Source organism: Triturus cristatus, chromosome 10 (genome assembly GCF_964204655.1).
Source record: "Triturus cristatus chromosome 10, aTriCri1.1, whole genome shotgun sequence".
Taxonomy (NCBI): Eukaryota; Metazoa; Chordata; class Amphibia; order Caudata; family Salamandridae; genus Triturus; species Triturus cristatus.
Genome location: NC_140593.1, coordinates 2,389,178 through 2,412,698, shown reverse-complemented (window position 1 = coordinate 2,412,698; position 23,521 = coordinate 2,389,178). Strand labels below are relative to the sequence as shown.

Below are 23,521 nucleotides of genomic sequence, written 5' to 3'. Positions count from 1 at the left end.
GTTTATTTTTAGAACCAAGCAAGCCTGGTACACGTAAGCATTAAATACTTTACAGTAATAAGCTACTGGATATAGAACAGTTTGAAAAAATGCAATAGAAATTGTACTTTGTTCGATTTACAGGGGAGCAGTAGTATGCAACACTTAGCAAATACAGTGCATTGAAATGAATAGGCTTTTTCAGTAAATTGCAGGTAAGTTACTTTTTACGTTACTTTTCTAACTCCGTGCTGGATACCTAGATTCAGCACTGGGACATTTCCTGGAAACAGGTAAAAAATTACGTTTTGGTTATTCAAATGATTTTTAAAGAATATTTTCAGTGTTCAAAACTCCACACTTGAAAACTTTTTGGAGCAGTACATTGAAATGAATGGGCTTCCACAGTAAATTGCAGGTAAGTTACTTTTCACGTTACTTTTCTAACTCAGTGCTGGATACCTAGATTCAGCACAGGAACATTTCCTGCAAACAGATAAGTAAACATGTTTTGGTTATTTGTGCGATTTTTAAAGAATATTTTTAGGTTTCAAAACTCCACACTTTGACACTTTTTCTCCAAAAAGTTTCTATGTTATCCTATGGGAGGAAAACAGGTTAACGGTTCACACTTAAGTAAACCGCTCTGGGAGTTAGGGTTCTGGGGTTAGACTCTGGGTCTCCCAGGGTCAGTGATGCACTGTTGTTGCACCCTCAGCAGCACTAGGGCGGCCGGGGGCAGAGTGTTGAGACCCAATGTTATCCAATGGGGGATAGGGGGCCTCCGGTTGGTGGTTGCTGGCATGCAGGCCACGGGGTTGTAGGAGCAAAGCTCCTAGGGTTTAGCTCAGGGCAAGTTGGGGACCAAAGTAGCACCAAAGGTGCACCCTCAGCGGCGCTAGGGTGGCCGGGTGCAGGGGCTGTTTTGAGGTCGGGTGCCCTACTTTCATTGGAGAACCTCCTGGACAAAGAAACCCTGCAGGCTCTGGGATGGGGATCTTCTGGGTGCGACCAACACTTTGAGGGGTAAGTTGGGATGTCGTGGGTTGGTTAGGCACCATCGGTTGGGACACACAGGGCCGTGGGGCGTCGGGTGCAGGGGTGCCTTGGGGCGTTGGATGGTCTTACCCGCTCCTGTCGCAGTAGTGGGGGTCCTCTGAATTGAGGCTGCAGGCGTCGTCTGGAGGTTTGAGGCAGGTCAGGTGGCGCCGGATCTCTGGTCAGGATCGCCGGGGGGACCTCCTTGTGGTGTTTTTCTGCTCGGGCCGGATTCGGCGGGTGCAGAGGGGGCTGGGCTCACGGTCTCTGGCTGGCACCAGAAGCTGCAGTTTGAACAAGTCCGGTGTTCTCGGGAGAAACAGTCTGTGAAGTGAAGGCAGGCTTGTCCTCCGGGGTTTGTGAGGTTGCTGACTGCTGGACACGCTGGGATTTCGCAGGTTCGAGGGGAGACAGTCCTCTAGAGGGGGGCCAAGTCAGTGGGCGGCATCCTTGTTAGCTCTGCACGGCTCTTCGTCCTTTTTCTTTTCTTCTTGTAGGTAGGCTGGATCTGAGGAAGGAAGATTCAGGGTGCCCTCTAAATACTAAATCTAGGGGCGTCACAGGTAGGTAAGGGCAGGGACCAATGGGTTCCTTCCCTGGGGTGGGTACACCCCCTATTCTGCCACTCTCCAGTGGGGGGCAGGAGCCTGTCTCTCTGGTTGGCTGCGTCCCCCCCCATCCTCAAGATGGCGGGGACTCGTGGTTGTGCTTCACCTCGCCTCCCCCACCTGAGGGGTGGAGTTGGCAGAGGTGGGCACATCTCATTTTCTCACTTGCTTTTCCCGCTGGTTCTCCCGCCCAAAGTGGGGGGTAGAACCAGTGGGGACCAGTTGAAAGCAGCAAATGGTCTGGAGAGGCTCACAAAGGCGGTATGCCGTTGAAGCGTCTGCTTCGTGAACCCTGCCCATCCTGGAGGAGGAGGCTTGGCATCTAGTCCCAGGATGTGCATTGTTTCAGGCCCCCAAGAGCAGCAGCTCTCGACCTAGCGGTCCAGAAACATGTCTTTTGGTGGCAGCCTTGGAAGCCACTCAGTCAGGTCACAAGAAGTTGGTCGAGTTTCAGGGGGCATCTCTAAGATGCCCTCTGTTGTGCATTTTACATTAAATCCCACACTGGCATCAGTGTGGGTTTAATGTGCCGAAGTTTGATACCAAATTTCCCAGTCTTCAGTGTAGCCATTATGGTGCTGTGGAGTTCGTGATGACAACCTACCAGCACCATTTACTCTTAATGGCAGCACTGCACTTACAGTGCCCAGGAATGGACTTGGGCACTGTAGGGGTACAGGGCTCATTCTCCTGTACCCTCACCACTGGCATAGGGCACTCAGCTAGAGGGGTGACTGATGTATGCCAGTGCAGTGGTTTTTGGGCATGGGGATGTGTGCCATGTCGACTCTTCACTTTGTTCTGCACCAAGGCACTCAGTCTGCAAAGGCAGTGTGTGAGTGTCGGGGTACAGGGCCTCTAAGGGTGGCACAATAAATGCCGCAGCCCTTAGAGGCCTTCTCTGGTCACAGTGCCCTGGGTACCTTTGGTACCATTTACCAGGGGCTGACGTGGCTAGAGATGCCAATTGGGTTTAGGCTTCAATGCAGTTTTAGGGAGCGAACACAGGCCCTGGGCACCTGATTAAAAGTGGGGGCATACCATGCACTTTCTCACAAGTGGTGAGGGCACTTTCTCACAAGTGGTGGTTGACAAACCGTTGTTGGGTCAGAGGTGGACCCTCTCACTTCACCCACCAGATATCACAGTAGTGGCCTATACGTCCCTTCTGGGATGGGGCAGCCATCTGGGATCAGATCAGAGCACTGAGGCCTCCGCGGAAGCCAAGCTCCTCATCAACTTGTTGGACGTTCATGCGATCTTATTGGCACTGGAAGCCTCCTTACCATCTCTCAAGGGGTGGCTAGTTCGGGTGTTCCCAGACAACACCACCGCCATGTGATACTGCAACAAACCAGGTGGGGTGGCGTCGTGGATTCTTTGTCAGGAGGCCTTATGCCTCTGGGCTTGGCTGGAACGGGGCATTTTCCTGGTGATTCAACACCTGGTCGGTTTCCTGAATGCCAGTGTGGACAAACTCAGCCCCCGGTGCCTAGTTGATCACGAATGGCATCTCCATCCAGTGGTGGCGCACGGTCTTTCAGCAGTGGGGAGAGCCTTGGTTAGATCTACTCCCCTCTGAAAAGAATGCGCACTGCAACACTATGTGCTGTGCAGAAGAGGACTATCCCTCTGCATAAAAACCAATTCCACTTTGGCCAAGAAACAACCTCTTGAAGGCCTTAGAGCTCATTCCACTAGAGATGAGGCAGCTACCACTGCTCTCCAACGTGGTGTTCCAGTCCTCGACATCTGCCAGTTGGCCACGGCGGCATCTCTGCACACATTTTCCAAACAATGTTGCCTGTATAATCGGGCCCATAGGGAATTCCACTTCGGCCGTTTGCTCCTACAGGACTTTCTGGTGTAACACTTTTCCGCAGTCCCTCCTCCAGGGAAGGTCTTGCTTGGGTATTTGTTCTAAGGTAAGGAGTCTGCGGCTAGATGCCTCTATCAGATGGACAAGTTACTTACCTTCGGTAACTCCTAATCTGGTAAAGACATGATCTAGCCGCAGTTTCCTTACCAATCCTCCCTGCACTGTGGATCAGTTTTTAGAGTCAGGAATGTTCCCCTTCAGGGTGCTATTTTTTTTTTTTTTTTTTAACACACCATGGTCACTTTATGGTTCTGCGCTTCTGGCATGGAAAGTCGTGAAAAGTATAGCTGGAAGCGTGCTGAGATGGTGCCTATATAGACGACGCGGACGTCATGACGACGACCAAGCAGACGCCTAAAACGTCAAGCAGAGTCTACCGATGCCACCTATCGGTGCACAGGGGGGACTGCTATCAAATCTTCTGGATCCAGCCGGATGCCTGAAAATTCTATGGTAAGGTATCTGCGGCTAGATCCTGTCTCTGCCAGATAAGGCATTACCGAAGGTAAGTAACTTGCCATTAAGGGCACCTATTAACAGGATTTTTCCATGGTCGATGACTAAAGCGGACATGGATTCTGCAGGGAGTAGTGGGAAGTGTAGCATATGGCCTGGGGGTCCATACACCACCGAGCAGATGAGGGAGGAGTCAGTCGACCATAAGGTTCATGGATGGTAAAAGGCTTGAACTTAAGATGCTTTTAATTATAGCAGCTCCTCCTCCTATTTTGCCTGTGGGCCTGTTCATTTGGATAAGGTAACGACGTCCAGGACGATTCGTCTGTTAGCCAGGCTTCCGTCAACAATAAAATGTCCGGGGATTCAGTCGAGTTGGTGAAAGATTTCGATCTGGTGGATGACTATGGTTCTGGTGTTGAGGTACAGGGCCCTGATTTCGTCCATTTTAGGTTTGGGAGGAGTGGGGTTCATAGATGAACCTATGATCGATTGAGTCTGCTGAAGCAACACTCTTATGTAGGAGGTCGAGCTTTTGCAGCTTAGCCAGAGTATAGGGGGCTAATTGATAGCTTATTGAGTACAGCTTTTTAAGCACCACTGAGGAGTAAGAAAATAAATGGGCATGGTGACTGGCCATGGATTGGCATAGACTGGCTTGGCTTTGGCGTGCCCTCTGCGCACGCACATCTCTGCTGGCATGAAATAGACTACGAGCTCTAACAGGCTCTGCCCCCTTCTCTCCTGATTCGTTCCCCTGTATCCAATCAGCAAGGTCAATGGCTGTAAGCAGCCCCCTCCCCCCATGCACGAACAACAGGTCTGTACAAGTTCCCCACAAGTTTGGCGATGAGATGCTCAATTGTTTCTTAAAAAGATTAAGACCTGTGCAAGGAGCGCAAGTACACTCTTATTTACAGTGCACTTTATAAAGCTATTTGTTATTGCTTCTTTAACTTAATTCTTTCTTTTTTTAATAATTTAATTTATGTATTTGTATATTTTTATGCTTTTATGACCTTAAGCCAAATAATAAAGAAATTTAACTATTTAATGTGCAGCAGGGTGGTCCCATACTGAGAGGGACTTCTCATTTACCTGCAGCAAGGCAGCCTGCAGGAACAGAGAGAAGAACGTTTTCTTGGTGATTGCAGAATGCCTTTGTCGTCATTATACACAGAACCGCCAGTTGATTGCATTCTGTTTTTGTTTTAGCATATACACGGATGTGGAAGATATGAACGAGCAAGATGCAGTCAGCAGGATAGTGGGATGGCTCCTGGAAAGCTACTTTGAGTTGTTTGAAGCGGAGGATGATGAGTTTTCATCTACTAACGATTTAAGTTCGATCACTGAACAGGTGAGAAGAGGTTTACCTTTGTCTGTGATGCCTAAGCTCTTTGGCTGACCTGTGTTGGGCCAAAAGTGCAGTCATGGCTTGTAATCCTCTTTTATCACTTTTTTCCCCCATTGAACTCTACAAATACTGACGCTCACCTGAAGTGGTAAATTAAGTCTTCTGTTTCTTGTAAGAGCTGTCCTCTGACTAGGGAACACCTAAAGTGCACCCTCGATGAAACTCTGGCAGCAGTCTTAGTTCAGGGAAAACCCTTTTTTGTTTTAACTCCATCGGAGAGACTGCCTCTTGCCGGCAGAAGAGTCCTCCAATACCCTGGGCTGCATTCCTTGCGTTTGTGTCACAGACATGTTTAAAATGCAGTCAGGTCTGCCCACGTGCAGTATGTGCTCAAACCTGAGGCTGTTAACAGGAGGAAGTTACAGCCTGGACGGTGTTTGGTGACATTGGGGTGTGCTCATCTGGCATTGTGTAGCGCTGCACCATATACACTTTGGAGAGACGTTGTGTTTTAACACTGCTGTTCCTTTTCAGATCGATGACTTGCTAGAGGAAGAAGACGATGACCAGCTTGAATGCACTGACGAACTTCCCGAGGACATGGTTGGACAAACCAGTGAAACGCAGGAGGTGCTCAACCAGGGAATGAATGATGATCTTTTGGAAAGCAGCAGGTAACAGTCCCTCCATAGTCACTCTTCGAAGTCTGAAACCTCTTGATTGAGGATCACGATCCTTTCCCTGACGGTTTCTATAATGCGGATCATCCAGTCCCTGGGGCGCCGGTCGCAATCCAGGACCAGCGCTCCAGGAGTTTGCGTACCCCAGCAAACGGCTGGGACACTTCTGACCCTCAAGCCCGACTGGATCACTCCCACCTTGAGATACTCAAGCATAAAGTGAGCATGAGACTCCATCCTTTTTGCCTTTTTCTTTAAGTTGGGCAGTTTTGTCCATTCATTATTGCCGCTAGTCAGAGTTACTTATATCTGAATTGGTGCCAGCTGTTTGGCTTATAAGTTCTGTAGAGTCCTCTTTAAAGCCTAAAGTCTTTAGGCCTTCGATATTGACAAGGGTAAATACACAAAAACAAACAGAGAAAAAATACCCACAGAGTACACCACATAAGTGAAGGAAAGCCGAAAAGTGATCTATGTAAAGTGCTAGTAAACAATAACCATTCTCACAGTACTTACTGGCTACGGAGGTGTGATAAAAACAAAACTCTATAGTGGGAGACTATACTACCTGCACTAAACACCAAATAAGAATCAACAGTAAGAAAAAGTGGGGGGTAGAACTGGTGGGGACCAGTTGCTGAAAGCAGCAAATCGTGAACCCTGCCCATCCTGGGGGAGGAGGCTTGGCACCTTGTCCCAGGATGTGCATTGTTTCAGGCCCCTGAGAGCAGCAGGCTCTCAACCTAGGGGTCCAGAAACATATCTGATGGTGGCAGCCTCTGCAGTCAGGTCACTTGAAGTTGGTCGAGTTTCAGGGGGCATCTCTAAGAGGCCCTCTGTTGTGCATTTTACATTAAATCCCACACTGGCATCAGTGGGGGTTTAATGTGCTGAGAAGTTTGATACCAAACTTCCCAGTCTTCAGTATAGCCATTATGGTGCTGTGGAGTTCGTAAGGACCAGCTCCCAGCACCATATACTCTTATTGGCAGCACTGCACTTACAATGTCTAAGAATGGACTTAGACACTGTAGGGGTACAGGGCTCATGCACCTGTACCCTCACCACTGGCATAGGGCACCCAGCTAGAGGGGTGACTGATGTATGCCAGGGCAGTGGTTTGTGGGCATGGCACACAGGGATGTGTGCCATGTTGACTCTACACTTTGTTCTGCACCAAAACATGCAGCCTGCAAAGGGTGGGTGTGTGTGGGTGTGTGGGTGTGTAGGTGTGTGTGTGTGTGTGTGTGTGTGTGTGTAGGTGGGTGTGTAGGTGTGTAGGTGTGTAGGTGTGTGTGGGTGGGTGTGTAGGTGTGTGTGGGTTTGTGTGTAGGTGTGTGTGTGTGGGGGTGTGTGTGTGTGTGTGTAGGTGGGTGTGTAGGTGGGTGTGTAGGTGGGTGTGTAGGTGTGTAGGTGGGTGTGTGTGGGTTTGTGAAGGTACAGGGCCTCTAAGGGTGGCACAATAAGTGCTGCAGCCCTTGGAGGCCTTCTCTGGTCACAGTGCCCTGGGTACCTGTGGTACCATTTACCAGGGGCTGACACATCCCCTAGTTTAGGGTTCCAGACAGGTTTTGCCGTGAATGATTTGACTTCCCCCAGTGGCTGTCCTTTTTACTTGGACATTGCTTTGTAGCGCTTTGGATTAATTTAGCTCCTGTAAAACAGCCAAACGTTTATGGATGTCAAAAGGTTTTTCATCCGCCACTGTGCCTTCACAATCAAAATCAGGCACCCACATTCATTCTTGTCCCAAATAGGACCTCATAGAATGACACTTCCTAGGGAACATCGGGGCATATTATTTATTGCTCGTTGAACTTGAAATGTTTTACCAATTCTCACCCAAACCTAGTACTGCAGCTGTGAAAGACTGCTTTAAGTCCTGGTTTTTCCTTTCCACTACCAAATTTCCCTCAGGATGGTACAGAGAGGAGTACCACAATGCTACACCTAAACCTCCCATAGCTTCCTTGTAAGTCCTATAGCTAAATGCTGGGCCACGGTCAGAATGTAATGTGCCAATTGCCTGTGTCCCTATGATAACTCGTAAATCTTTTATAACAGTTTGAGTGTCAACTGAGAGCTGGGGCCACACCCATAGGAATTTAGAGCAGGAATCCACTGCAACCATGATATATTTGTAAGCCCCATCTGTTTATAAGGGGCCGCAGAGGTCCAAATAAACACACGCGAGTGGTTTGTCTGATATCAGCAATGGTGTCTGCGCTGGACGTGTTCCGGTGGAAACTTTCATCTGCTGACAGATGTCTCATTTCAAGACATAATCTTTAGTCCGCTTTTTAAATTCTGCCACCAGTAGTGTTGTTTCAGTAGGGAAACAGTCGCCGTAACTCCTGCGTGTGCAGAACCTATACCCTCGTGTGCTGCTAGAATTTAACCTAGCCTGCGTTCCATAGTTGGTATTACTCTATCCCTCACTCCAGGAATCTGAGCAAATGGAACGTTGTTTGCTTCTAACTTGTAGCAGTACTTAAGTGGAAATATTTTCGGTACTGCCGAGTTATTGCGTGAAGCAATAATTTCAACCATAATCTCACTGTCTATTTCTCGTTTTTGAACAAGTGATTGCAGCTACGGAAACCGTGGCTTCGTCAGCCAATGAATTCCCTTCAGCGTGAACGCCATCACGTGTGTGAATCACGTGAGCCCTTGGTAGTTCGTTTTTCAACTCCACTACCTGTTCCCATAGTGTTTTGTGCTTAATTGTGCCACCTTTTACATCTTTGAACCTTTGAATCTTTGCAATATTCTGGGAGTGCTATGCACTATGAACACGTGCTGTTATGCTCAAAAAGCATGATTTCCACATTTCAGTATGATAGGTCAACAAGCATTGGCATAGCCAATAGGTCTCGCTTTTGGGACCTTATAAGTATTTAGTTATGCAACTGTTGCATCATGGCTAAACACTTACAAGGTCCCAAAGGCGAGACCTATTGACTATGCCAATGCTTGTTAAAACTGGGAGTCTTTGTCTACTCTAGTTCTAAAAGACGCCTACTTTCACGATCCAGTTCATCTGGCTCATCATAAATACCTCAGATTTGTGATAGCAGGCAAACTTTATCAGTTCAAGGTTCTTCCAATTGGCGTCACCATGGCCCCCAGAGTGTTCACCAAATGTCTGGCAGTAGTAGCGGCTCATGTCAGAAGACAGGGTATCCCTGTCTTTCCTTACCTAGACGACTGGCTTATCAAAGCGGGTACTACACACAGACAACAATAGACCTACTTCATCTGTTGGGTTTCACAATCAATCCACAGAAATCTCACCTTTGTCCGGCACAATTGCAGTCTTATCTAGGAGCTTCCCTCGACACTCTCAAAGTTCTAGCCTCTCCCAATGTAGCCAGGATTCACAATATTCAGTCTGCGGCCCTGCAGTTTCAACCCAGTCCAACATGACCAGCCAGAGCCTTCATGCAACTGCTGGGAATGACATCCTGCATTGCAGTCATACCTCGTGCAAGGCTTCACAGGCGCGTCGGTGGAATCAGTCACATGGTCAATTAACCAATCTAGCGTTGGTACAGTCGCACCCATCGCTCTCTGCAGTAGTGGAACCCTCAAAACTTATCAAAAGTGTGGCCCTTCATACACCCAATTCCACAGACCTTACAGACAGCAGACGCATCTTTAACCGCTTGGGGTGCAGATCTCCAACATTGCACAGTACAATGGCTGTGGTCAGGCAATCACAAATGTCTCCATCAACTACCCGGAACTTCTAGCAGTGTTACTAGCACTCGAAGCTTTTCACACTCACCTTTTAGGCAAAACTGTCCTAGTCCGCACAGACAACATGACAGCAATGTACTATCTACAGAACACAGGGAGGGACATACTTTCTCCTGCTGTCGCGCCTTCCACAAACCATTTGGAATTGGGCAATTCATAACAAAATGGATCTCCTAGCAGAACAGCTTCCTGTAGTAGACAAATTGCTGATCTGCTTAGCAGACACAAGCAGCAAATCCCAAGGATGTCTCTACTTTCAACAATGGGGATTTCAACAGAGAGATCTGTTTGCCACAGTACGCAAAGCAAAATGCCCAAACTTCGCATCCAGGTTCCCACACCATCTATCCAAAGGTAATTCTTTATGGATGAATTGGTCAGGGATATTTGACTACGCTTTTCCGGCTCTCCCACTAATTCCATTCTAGGTTCGGAAGCTCAGACAAACATCCCTCGCGTTGATCTTGGTAGCCCCCACATGGGTTCGTCAACCATGGTACACCACCCTGCTAGAACTCTGTGGTTTCACATCAAAAGCTACATCTCACACCCTGTCTCCTCACTCAGAGCCATGGAGAAATCAGACATCCAAATCCCAAAGAACTCAACCTAGCGATTTGGCTCCTGAAGCCATAATTTGGTTATGTACAATTGCCACCAGACTGTATGAATATTCTCAAAGAGGCCAGAAAGCCTATTGCTAGAGCATGTTATGCAGCAAAATGGAAACAGTTTTTTGTAGCTACAGCAATATCAATCCGCTTGAACATCATTTGTTTGTTGCATTTACAGCAATGTGGATTAGTTTACACATCCATTCGCTTACACCGAGCAGGAGTAGCCGCATACTTGCAGAATAGACAACACTTATCTCCATTCAGGGTACCAATGATTGAAGCCTTCGTGGAAGCACCAAGAGTTCCACCTGCACCAGAATGGAACCTAAACGTAGTCCTTACAAGACTAATGGGTCCACCTTTTGAACCGGTGCACGAGTGTCGGTTGCAGTTCCTCTCTTGGAAGGTTGCTTTCCTCACAGCAATAACCTCACTAAGGAGTGTTGGTCTTCCTTTCAGCTTCACAAAGATAGGGTGGGTCTTCGAACCAATCTTAAATTTCTCCCTAAAGTAGTTACTGCCTTTCATATCAATCAGTTATCGGTGTTTTTTCCTCAACCTGATTCTGTAGCAGAGCGAGCTCTACACACTCGATGTTAGAAGAGCTAGAATATATCACATAGAAAGAACCAAAGAATTTTGGAAAACAAGGCAGCTATTAGTTGCTTGTTTTCCACCACACAAAGGCAATCCCAATACTCCTGCCGTCTAGTGTTGGGTCCACCAAATCGGCAATGCAGCGCGCACTGTAATTCGTTTTATTTCTTTCTTTACTCAACTCCGTTCGGCCCTATTCAGGAGTTTACTACCCCCCACCCTGCTCCTCCGCTGCCTCGTCGCCCTGCAGCACTCGCTCGAGGAGCCGCCACTTTGGGGGTATACTGCTTTATACTCTATGCACAGCCAGCACTCGCTCGAGGAGCCGCCACTTTGGGGGTATACTGCTTTATACTCTATGCACAGCCAGCACTCGCTCGAGGAGCCGCCACTTTGGGGGTATACTGCTTTATACTCTATGCACAGCCAGCACTCGCTCGAGGAGCCGCCACTTTGGGGGTATACTGCTTTATACTCTATGCACAGCCAGCACTCGCTCGAGGAGCCGCCACTTTGGGGGTATACTGCTTTATACTCTATGCACAGCCAGCACTCGCTCGAGGAGCCGCCACTTTGGGGGTATACTGCTTTATACTCTATGCACAGCCAGCACTCGCTCGAGGAGCCGCCACTTTGGGGGTATACTGCTTTATACTCTATGCACAGCCAGCACTCGCTCGAGGAGCCGCCACTTTGGGGGTATACTGCTTTATACTCTATGCACAGCCAGCACTCGCTCGAGGAGCCGCCACTTTGGGGGTATACTGCTTTATACTCTATGCACAGCCAGCACTCGCTCGAGGAGCCGCCACTTTGGGGGTATACTGCTTTATACTCTATGCACAGCCAGCACTCGCTCGAGGAGCCGCCACTTTGGGGGTATACTGCTTTATACTCTATGCACAGCCAGCACTCGCTCGAGGAGCCGCCACTTTGGGGGTATATTGCTTTATACTCTATGCAAAGCATGTGATCTACAGCTCACATGCCTCGAACGGATAATTTTACTTACCCAGTAAGCATCTATTGGCATGTAGATCTGTAGATTCAAATGTGCCCACCCGCCTCCCTGGTCTCCTGTAGTTGTTGCAGTTCTTATTCACATTACATACGCATGGACATCTCTATACTACACTTAATAACTCCATTCTCACCCTCTGCGGGAAAACAATGTAACAATGGAGTGTGCATGGGCATCAACTATCATCGAAAGGAGTCGCCACCTACCTCGTGACTGGAAAGACTTCTTTGAATACAAACAACTTGCAAACATCCGGTCCCTACACTAGATGGCAGGAGTATGCAAAGCATGCGAATCTACAGCTCTACATGCCAAGAGCAGATGCATACTGGGTAAGTAACATTATCCTTCTGTTAATCACATAGGTTATAGCGACAGCTGTGCGTCTAGCCAGACCAAAAAACATAGCTTTAGGTGTTGAGATCTATTGGCGCTGCATTTCTCCTCTGTCACCAGTACCACCCGCCTCTGCTGACTCCCCAGAGTTTCTGTGCCGCGCAGACTGCATTGCTCTCTAGTTGCGTACATCTTGCATGCACGGTTTGTTAATGAGTAGGTAAGGGCGAGGGCTTGAGTGTCTCCCTTAGCATCAAATGGACCACCTCTACCACAGGAAGTTTAAATGGACACCACTGTCGCGACTCCTAACTCTACGGGGTTGTCAGACCGCAGAACACTTATGCACCAAGAGTACACCAGACCATCTGAACACCAAACCCAGCATCGCCCATTACGACACAGCTCACCCCCTAATAAGGAGTGAAACTCATGCTGGCTGCAACAGAAAAAACTAAAAACAACCAGAAGAAACCTCTAAAGAATCAGCCCAATCATGTACTAACCGTGAATTACTTCCTCGAAACAAAAAGCAGGTTGAGGGAGAAATTAATCATATAAGAGCAATATTAGGGTGTGGTATCATTCGCTCATGTGGACTGTTCAGTAATTAATATAATTATGCTAAACAAGGCAGATTATTTTGTTTCAATCACCTCAAAGTGTATAATCCGTGAAACATTTGAGAGCTCTTGTTTTGTACGATGCACACTGGGAAAGTCACCCTCCTCCTCTTGCTGTCAGTATCCATCACCTGAAGTTCACTTTGTTGGTGATGTTTGTTGGTTTTGGTTTCTAGGGAGGCGTTGGCGGGAGGTGTCAACACTGGGCAGGACAGCACTCGGAGGGTGACGTGCAGTGAAGGTGTAAAGGAGGAACCAGAAGAGCCAGAGAACAGGAGACCACAACAGGTGAGATCCTCAATTCATCATTTCATGGTCCTTTTACACCCTGAGCGTCTTGTGTGTCACCTGGGAAGGGCCCATTTTAGGAAATAATTGTACGTTTTGTCTGTGTTCATGCTGCATGGGTTTGAAGTGAAATTTTCTGTCACTTTCCTCCTGGTGTGCGTCCTTTCCAGAGGGTTTAATCCTGCAGCATGTCCTGCCCTACCCCGTTGGACTGCCCGAAGTTGTCCTTCCCCTCCCATTGGATTCTGTCCTGGGTTATGTCTTCCCCTCCATGCCTGTACCCCCAGCTGGATTCTGTCCTGAGGGGTCACCAGACCCTCAGTGTATCCTGACCTGAAGTGGGTGCTTCCTGTCTGCCCTCCTTTAAAGATTGTCCTGAGGGTCCAACCACCCCCCCCCCCCCCCCTTTTTTTTTTTTTTTTTTTGCCAACCTGCGCTCCCTGTTGGGGTCTCTTGCCCTAGAGAATTCTCTCCTGCTCTAGAGGGAGATAATAGTGTATGAAGCGGTCTCTGTAGATATGTGAGAAAGTGCCCTCTTTCTTGCATGGTATGCCCCCACTTTTTGCTGAATTGCTGATGTGCTTTGACTGAGTGTGCCCTGGGCTCCTGCCAATCAGGTGCCCAGGGCCTGTGTGCCTTCCCTTAAACTGCATGAAGCCTAAACCCAATTGGCATCTCTGGCCACATGTCAGCCCCTGGTAAATGGTACAATAGGTACCCAGGGCACTGTGACCAGAGAAATCCCCCAAGGACTGCAGCACTTATTGTGCCACCCTTAGAGGCCCTGTACCCTGATACACACACTGCCTTTGCAAGCTGAGTGTCTGGGTGCAGAACAAAACAGTCGACATGGCACGCATCCCTGTGTGCCATGCCCACAAACCACTGCCCTGGCATACATCAGTCACCCCTCTAGCTGGGTGCCCTATGCCAGTGGTGAGGGTAAAGGTGCATGAGCCCTGTGCCCCTACAGTACCCAGGTCCATTCCTGGGCCCTGTAAGTGCAGTGCTTCCATTAAGAGTATATGGTGCTGGTAGGTTGTCATTACGAACTCCACAGCACCCTAATGGCTACACTGAAGACTGGGAAGTTTGGTATCAAACTTCTCAGCACATTAAACCCACACTGATGCCAGTGTGGGATTTAATGTAAAATGCACCACAGAGGGCATCTTAGAGATGTCCCTTGAAAAACGACAAACTACCAGTGACCTGACTGAGTGGCTGCGCAGGCTGCCACCACCAGACATGTTTCTGGACCCCTGGATCGAGAGCCTGCTGCACTCGGGGGCCTGAAACAATGCGCATCCTGGGACGAAGTGCCAAGCGTCCTCCCCCAGGATGGGCAGGGTTCACGAAGGAGAAGCTTCAACGGCAATGCGCCTTTGTGAGCCTCTCCAGACCATTTGCTGCTTTCAGCAACTGGTCCCCACTGGTTCTACCCCCCACTTTGGGCGAGAGAACAGGCGGGAAAAACAAGTGAGGAAGAGAGGTGTGCCAACCTCTGCCAACTCCACCCCTAAGGTGGGGGAGGCTAAGCGAAGCACAACCTCGAGTCCCCGCCATCTTGAGGGTGGGGCGACCCAGCCAACCAGGGACAGGCTCCTGCTCCTCTACCACTGGAGAGTAGCAGAATAGGGGGTGTACCCACCCCAGGAAAGGGACCGATTGGTCCCTGCCCTTTACCTACCTGTAACGCCCCTAAATTTAGTATTTAGGGGCACCCTGAACCTTCCTTCCTCAGATCCAGCAACCACAAGAAGAGAAGGACGACGAAAAGCCGTCCAGAGCTAACAAGAGGACGATGCCCACTGACTTGGCCCCAGCCCTACAGGCCTGTCTCCCCTCGAACCTGCTCCTGCAAAACCCCGACGTGTTCAGCGGCCAGCAACCTCAAAAACCCCGGAGGACCTGCCTGCACTCACTTTCCAAGCTGCTTCTCCCACGAACACCGGACGTGTTTGAATTGCAGCTTCTGGTGCCAGCCAGGAACCGCGAATCCAGCCCACTCTGCACCTGCCGAGCCCGGCCCGAGCTTGAGTGGAAAAACACGGCGAGGACGCCCCCCCGGCGATCATTACCCGAGGTCCGGCGACCCCTGACCTGCCTCAAGCCTCCAGACGACGCCTGCAGCCTCAATCCAGAGGACACCCCCCCCCCTGCACCCGACGCCCCACCACCTTGTGTGCCCAACCCAGCAGTGCCAACCCTCAACATCCCAACTTACCCCTTGAAGCGGTGGTCACTCCTGGAAGATCCTCGTCCCGAGCCTGCAGTGTTTCTTTGTCCTGGAGAATCGCCATTGAAATAAACAGGTCACCCGACCTCAAAACAGCACCCTGCACCCGGCCGCCCTAGTGCCGCTGAGGGTGCCCTTTGGTGCTAAGTGGTCCCAACTTGCCCTGAGCTTAACCCTAGAAGATTTGCTCCCACAACCCCGTGGCCTGCTTGCCAGTAGCCCCCAACTGGAGCCCCCCTATCCTACATAGGATAACATTGGGCCTCAACACTCTGCACCCGGCCGCCCTAGTGCCACTGGGGGTGAAACAGTGCATCACTGACCCTGAGAGACGCCTGAGTCTTACCCCAGAACCCTAACTCAAAAGACCGATTACGTCTTTTGCCTCATAGAATAACATTGACACTTTTTCTCCCAAAAAGTTTTGAAGTGTCGACATTTGAAAATTACAAATATTCTTTAAAAATCACCTGATTAACCAAAACGCAATTTTCTCAACTGTTTTCAGGAAATGTCCCAGTGCTGAATCTAGGTATCCAGCACTGAGTAAGAAAAAGTAACGTTAAAGTAACTTACCTGCTAAGTGAATTTCTTCCCCTAGGATAACATTGGTGATTTTATGTGAAAAAGATTGTCAACTTTTGAAATGCAATAATATTCTTTAAAAATCGTACCTCTAACTAAAACGCATTTACTCACCTGTTTCAGGAAATGTCCCAGGGCTGAATCTAGGATCCAACCATGTGTTAGCCAAAGTAATCTGACAAGTAATTAACTGCATTTTACTTTAAAAGCCCATTGAATTGAATGTACTATACCTGCAATGTGTTGCAAACTCCTTACTCAAAACTGTAGCCAAAACCAGTACAAGGCATACTGCAATTCTGAGCTGTGTTCAAACAAGTAATTTACAACTGCAAAGTATTTATATGCCTACCTGTACCAGGTTTGCTTGGTTCTAGAAAAAAAACAGTATATTTTTCTTATACAAAACCATTGGCCTAGAGTTCAGTTCTTGAGTGTGTGAGACCATTTGCTGACTGAGTGTGTGCAACAAATGCTTAACACGGTCCTCTGATACTGCCTTACTGCTCGACCAAGCTACCACTTTAGAGAGTAAGGTTATATCTAACTTTAACTTCTGCGAAACCTCTGGAGACCCTTGGACTCTATACACACACTGTACCTCACGTTGGTGCAGTGTATATATAGAGCCAGTTTCTTACGAGATACAATACCAATATAAGGTGTAGTGTCCTCAGAGTCCGGGGGATCCCCACAGGTATAGGAGAGGTACAGCTCTTTGTGGTAGCGTGGGCCAGCAGTTAGGCTTATCCAGAGGGGTGTTAAGCATTTATTGATTCACTCAATCAAGGATGGCACACAGACCGACCAGACCATTAGTTAAGTATAAAAAAGGTAGACTTGTATTTTATTTGTAGAACCAAGCAGGACTTAGCACAGGTGAGTGAAATATACTCTTAAATGCAAGACTTTACAAGGAAATGCAGTTGTGGTTGAATTTGCAATCGTTCCCGGTTTGGATTTGATTTTATAACAGTTTAAAATGCATAAAGATGACTGTTTACTTTTGGATCACATTGACTACTCTGCATGATGTGCCTTGATATCACACAGTGGACCCTTCAATACCAAGGTGAGCAAGACACGCTTTAATTTAAAGCAGTTACTTTTCTTCCATACAAAATACAGGTCAACACAGCTATTTTTAGGAACCAACTTGAAACATTGGTTCCTATGGGAAAAAGAAAGTTAACAGTTTATAGAGAAGTACTTGACCTGTAACTATGGCTTTTGGGGTTTAGGACCAAGGTTCCCCAAGGTTGTTAGGCACTCAGATTGCACCACCAGCGGCACTGGGGCGGCCGGGTGCAAAGTGCAGGGGCCCAATGTTAGCCAGTGGGTCTAAGGGGGCCTTTGGTGAGGAGCTGCTTATGAGCAGGCCACTCGGGTGTGGGAGCAAAGCTCCTGGGGTTGGGCTCAGCACGTCAGGGGCCAAGAATCAGCACAGGAGCTGCACCATCAGCAGCACAGAAGCGGCCGGATACAGAATGCCAAGAAGACGGTGGGGACCTTGTGGTTTACAATAGAGATCCCCGGTTAAGGAGAGGCTACAGGCTCGGTCAGGAGGCCTCCTGGAGGCGACCACAGGTAGAGGTAAGCTTGGATTGCAGTTGGGCCACCCAAGACTGTGAGGCCTCGGGTGCAGGGCTGTCTTTTGGCATTGGGATCTTCTTACCAGCTTCGGTCGGGGGGACCCTTCAGGTTGAGGCTTCAGTTGTCTGCTTGAAGCTCAAGGTAGGTTGGGGGATCACCAGATCCCAGGTCGGGATCCCTGAGGAGACATCCTCGTGGTGGTGGGCCGTCTGGTGCAGAACCCGGGTCCGGGTTCTGTGTTGGAGTCTTGGTTGAGCAAATCGGGTGCTCACAGGTGAGTCTCTAAGGTGAGTGCAGGGCAGGGCAGGGCAGGGCAGGTCCACCGGGTTCTGGGGGGTTGCTGGCTGCTGGATACGCTGGGAATTCCTTTGTAGGCAGGTCGGAGTGGGGACAGGCCAGTAAGGCTTGGGCCAAAGCAGGTGGTGTCCTCTTCTTCCTTGGTCAGCACGGCTCTTCGGACCTTCTTTCTTCTTCGAATCTGAGGTGGCAAGGTTCAAGGTTGCCCTATAATAAATTTGTGGGGTTATAGGGGTGCGCAGGTCTGGCCCAATAGCTCCCTTCCTTGGGGTGAGTACAACACCCTATTATGTCGCCCTCCAGTGGGAAGGGGACATGAGCCTCTCCCTAATTGGCTGGGTCACCTCAACTTCAAGATGGAGGGTACTGAGATGTGTGCTTCACCTCTCCTCCCTCAACTGAGGGGTGGGGTTGGCAAAGGTGGGCACACCTCTCCTAACTTGGTGTTCGAGGCATATGAGCTGCAGATTATACACTGTGCATAGATCGCCATCTGGTGTTGGGCCGGGATGTTTGCAGTTTGTTTTTCCTCTTGGAAAGTCTTTGGAAGTCACGAGTTCGGTGACTCCTCCCTTGGTTCGTATTGCGCAGGGGCTTCGGCTCCATCCTCAGATTGTTTGTTTTTTTCCGCCATCGGGCTCGGATGTAATTCTTCACGCTCCGGTTCCGAACTTTCCTAGTTCAACGATCGACGCAAAAATCCTCGCTCATCGAGCTCCTTCAGATAATAAATCATCTTAATCACCTTCTCTTCGGCACTTCTTCGATTACGGTCGTCGACGGTGGCCTTCGGGCCTATTCCGGCTCCGGTCTCGGCTGATGGAAAGAACTCCTTTCAAGAAGTGCCCTCGATGTGGGTCCAAGTTTCCCCACACCGATCTCCACGAGGTGTGCAACCTCTGCCTCTCCCCTGAACACGAGGCTCGAGACTTTCCCGCCTGCAAGTCTTTTCGCTCTAAAAAGACTATTCGAGATCGACGGGCTAGACGCAACATGGCGCACTCCTCGTCCTCCGCTCCAGTCGACCTCTTCGGGGATGACGTCGAAGCTCCGGGACAGCAGAACATCGAAGAAGAGGACGACTACCTCGTCAGTGCTTCCGAGGCCGACGACTCCGATGTGGAGGACATCACCCTGGCGCAGAGGGTCGTGAGTACAATACCCCCTCCCACACCCACGCCGATACCCAAAAAGGCTTCGGTCACACCTTCGCCTTCGGGCCTAGGCAAGACCAAGGCTACTGCTTCTCACACCCCGCCTTCGGGCCCGGTGGAGAAGCCTATTAAGCCTTCCGGCAGCTCGAGCTCGAGCCAGCCTACCACCGGTACCGAAAAACACTTCGGCTCCGAAGAAAAGATCGGCCTCCATCTCCACACCGAACCCAGTACCAAAGCCTTCGGTGTCGAAACCTGCCCTTCCGGTGCCGACCAAACATCACAAGGCCCTCGGCACCGACACTCCCATGCCGAAGCCTTCTTTGGCACCGACCAAAAAATCGGAGGTCCCAAAGAAGCACGGCTTAGACAAGCCTAAAAAGCCGTCGTCCCCGAAAACTTCGGCGCCGACCGAACAACCAGTGTCGCAAGAACTTTTCACACCGGTTCCTCTCCAAAAACTGGACATTTGACATTGTCTACAAAAAAGAGACACTTGGACAAACCAGCTCCACCTCCAAAGAGGAAAGACACTGCTACCTCCCCTTTCAGAGTGCCTTCCCCTCCTCCTCCACTTCCTCCACCCTCCCCACCTCCACCCTCTCCACCCCCGCCTCATCGTTCCCCAACCTTGTCTCCTGTCCCAGACGATTTAGGAGACCCATATTATGATCCAGCAGATGTGCCACAAGACCCCACCCCTACTAGATCTCCAGACCCATGGGACGACTATAATAATCCGGACATCCCAGATGTCCCACAGGATGACCTTTACCCATCTAGGCCATCCCCACCTGAAGATTCCTTCGGTTTTCACCACCTATTACAAAGGGCGGCACACTACCACGGGGTGGAGTTACATACTGACCCAGTGGAGGAAGATTTTCTCCTAGACACCTTTGACAACGCACATAGGTCTACTGCCATCCTACCTATGTTAAAGGGAGTGATTAAACATGCACCGGAGGTCTTCAAAGACCCAGTCAGGGCCAGGGCCCTAAACCCCCGTATAGAGCAAAAATACAAAGCCGCCCCCACAGACCCATCATACATTAAAGGCCCTGCACCATTGGATTCCCTAGTGGTATCTACAGCTAGGAAGCGCTCAAGTTCTCAGGCGTCAGGCGAAGCACCACCACCTGACAAAGAGTCCAAGCTCCTAGACGCATCAGGGAAGCGCACTGCGTCACAAGCCGCCAACATATGGCGTATCGCCAACACGCAAGCGCTATTGGCCAGATACGACAGGGCGCATTATGATGAGTTAGAGGCCATCAGGCATCATCTCCCTGAAAAATACAAGAACAGGGCCAATGAATTGATCCAAGAGGGAAAATTAATAATGAACACCTCTATTCGTTGTGCCCTAGATGCAGCAGATACAGCCTCCAGGGCCATAAACACCAGTGCCCTTCTCCGTCGCCATGCCTGGCTCAGAGTTTCAGGTTTTAAACCTGAGGTACAAGCCTCTATATTGAACCACCCATTCGACCAAGATCATCTATTTGGCCCAAAAGTTGATGAAGCCCTCAAAGATGAAAAAAGATACTGACACGGCGAAATCCATGGGAGCCCTACAGTCACACACTCCTAGGCGCTCCTTTTGCCGCTCTTCCTTTCGAGGCACGGGCAGAGGCTACTCCTCGGATAGTGCATCCACGTCCTACAAATCCCCTCCTCAATCTACCTTCACAAAGGGTTATCAAAGAGGCGGATACAGAGGCAATAATAATAAGGGCAGAGGCAAAACAAATACCGCCCGCTCTGCCACACCTACTACCCAATGACTTTCCCCCCGCTCCCTCCAGACCATTCCACTCCGGTCGGGGGCAGAATACAACATTTTCTTCACGTCAATCACCTCAGACAGATGGGTGACACAAATTATTCAGTCAGGGTATTGCCTAGAACTAACATCTACCCCCCCAAACATTCCACCCAGGCACCGCCCTATGTCGCAAGAACATACTGCGCTACTAACACAAGAGGTGTTCTCTCTCCTGCAAAAGGGAGCAATAGAACAGGTCCCCATAAATCAACAAAATTTAGGGGTGTACTCCCTGTACTTTCTAATTCCAAAGACCGACGAGACCCTACGACCTATCTTAGATCTCAGACCTCTAAACACTTACATACATTCGGACCATTTTCACATGGTAACCCTTCAACCGGTTCTTCCACTCCTCTCCCAGAACGATTTTCTCACCACTCTGGACTTGAAAGACGCATACTTTCACATCCCAGTACACCAGTCTCACAGAAAGTACCTCAGATTTGTGGTGGACGGGCAACACTACCAGTTCAAGGTGCTCCCGTTCGGGGTAACAACAGCACCAAGGGTATTCACCAAGTGCCTAGCAGTAGTGGCTGCACACCTCACAAGACAGCACATTCACGTCTTCCCGTTTCTGGATGACTGGCTAATAAAAGCCACGTCCTACCGACAATGTGTGCAACATACCGCCGCTACAGTCCAACTACTCCACCAGCTAGGTTTCACGGTGAACAATCAAAAATCCCACCTGGTACCATCACACACAAAACAATACCTCGGTGCCACCATAGACACCTCAAAAGCCATAGCCTATCCCAACCCTGCCAGGATTGCAAAAATACAGGCTCTGCGTAAAAAATTCATATGTCAACACTCTCTCACAGCAAGGGTGTTTATGCAACTGATAGGGATGATGGCCTCTTGCATCTTCATAGTGCCCCATGCAAGACTCCAGATGCGTCCACTCCAAGAGTGCTTAGCGCGCCAATGGAACCAGACCCAGGGACAACTGACAGATCTGGTGTTGGTAGACGGTCGCACCCATCGCTCTCTGCAGTGGTGGAACACCACAAACCTTTCCAGAGGTCGACCGTTCCTGGACCCGATTCCACAAGTAATACTAACAACAGACCCATCGCTCTCCGGCTGGGGAGCTCATCTGTTACATCTCACAGCACAGGGCACATGGACGCCGCAACAGAAGTTACTCCACATCAACCATCTGGAGTTACTGGCAATCTTCCTAGCCCTAAAATCCTTCCAGGCGCAGATTTCAGGCAAGGCAGTCCTCATTCGCACAGACAACATGACTGCCATGTACTACATTCAAAAACAGGGGGGCACACACTCTCCACAGCTCTCCCAGTTAGCACAGAGCATATGGAGATGGGCAATTCCACAGAAAATCTTTCTCCTGGCCCAACACGTCCCAGGAGTCCAATACCGTGGCAGTTCTGCTGAGCAGACAGACACAGCAGATCCACGAGTGGGAACTTCACCCACAGGTTCTTCACCCGTTCTTTCAGAAGTGGGGGCATCCACACATAGACCTATTCGCCACCCACGAAAACAAAAAATGCCCAAGCTTCGCCGCCAGGTATCCACACCCATTGTCCAAAGGCAATGCGATATGGATGAACTGGTCAAACAAATTTGCATACGCTTTTCCACCTCTCCCACTAATTCCATTAGTGGTGCGAAAGCTACAACAGCATTCCCTAACTCTGATCCTAGTGGCTCCAACATGGGCCAGGCAACCGTGGTACACCACACTGCTGGAACTCTCACTAGTACCACACCAAAAGCTACGCCTCTCCCCATGCCTCCTTACCCAGAACCATGGAGAGATCAGGCACCCGGACCCAGCTCAACTCAACCTTGCGATCTGGCTCCTGAGGTCCTAGAATTCGGATACCTTAACCTTCCCCCTGATTGCATGAATATTATCAGGGAAGCTAGACGCCCTACTACTAGGGCATGCTATGCTGCAAAGTGGAAAAGATTTGTTGTTTACTGCCACAACAACACAATCAATCCTTTAAAGGTATCCATACAGCACATCATATGTTACTTACTCCATCTACAAAGAGTGCCTGCCATCAAGGCCTTTATGGAAGGCCTCAAAAGAGTAATTCCACCCAGAGTACCACCCTCACCTGTCTGGAACTTGAATATAGTTCTCACACGGTTAATGGGACCCCCTTTCAAACCATTACATAAATGTGAGCTCCAATTTCTCACATGGAAAACAGCTTTTCTAGTGGCCATCACTTCCCTCAGAAGGGTTAGTGAAATACAAGCACTCACTATACAGGAACCTTTTCTCCAAATGCATCAGAACAAGGTTGTACTCCGCACCAACCCAAAATTTCTACCCAAAGTCATTTCTCCATTCCATCTAAACCAGTCGGTAGAATTGCCAGTCTTTTTCTCACAACCTCAAACCGTTGCGGAAAGAGCTTTACACACACTGGATGTTAAAAGGGCTTTACTTTACTACATCCAACGGACACAACCTTTCAGGAAAACCAAACAGCTATTTGTCTCCTTCTCTCCACCACATAAAGGCAACCCTATTTCTAAATCAGGGATAGCTAGGTGGATTGTAAAATGCATACAGATTTGCTACCACAAAGCAAAA

General features: G+C 49.3%; 1 protein-coding gene across 4 annotated transcripts in view; it reads left to right on the top strand.

The window, feature by feature from the left end:
* Window positions 1-23,521, top strand: part of FAM13B (family with sequence similarity 13 member B) — a 446,070-nt gene that overhangs the window by 115,425 nt on the left and 307,124 nt on the right. For all 4 annotated transcript variants that reach the window (XM_085630302.1, XM_085630303.1, XM_085630304.1 and 1 more), the window contains 3 exons: window positions 5,176-5,320; window positions 5,852-5,991; window positions 13,127-13,238. In XM_085630302.1, coding sequence (XP_085486428.1) covers window positions 5,176-5,320; window positions 5,852-5,991; window positions 13,127-13,238 — 397 coding nt within the window. The remainder of the gene's footprint in view (window positions 1-5,175; window positions 5,321-5,851; window positions 5,992-13,126; window positions 13,239-23,521) is intronic.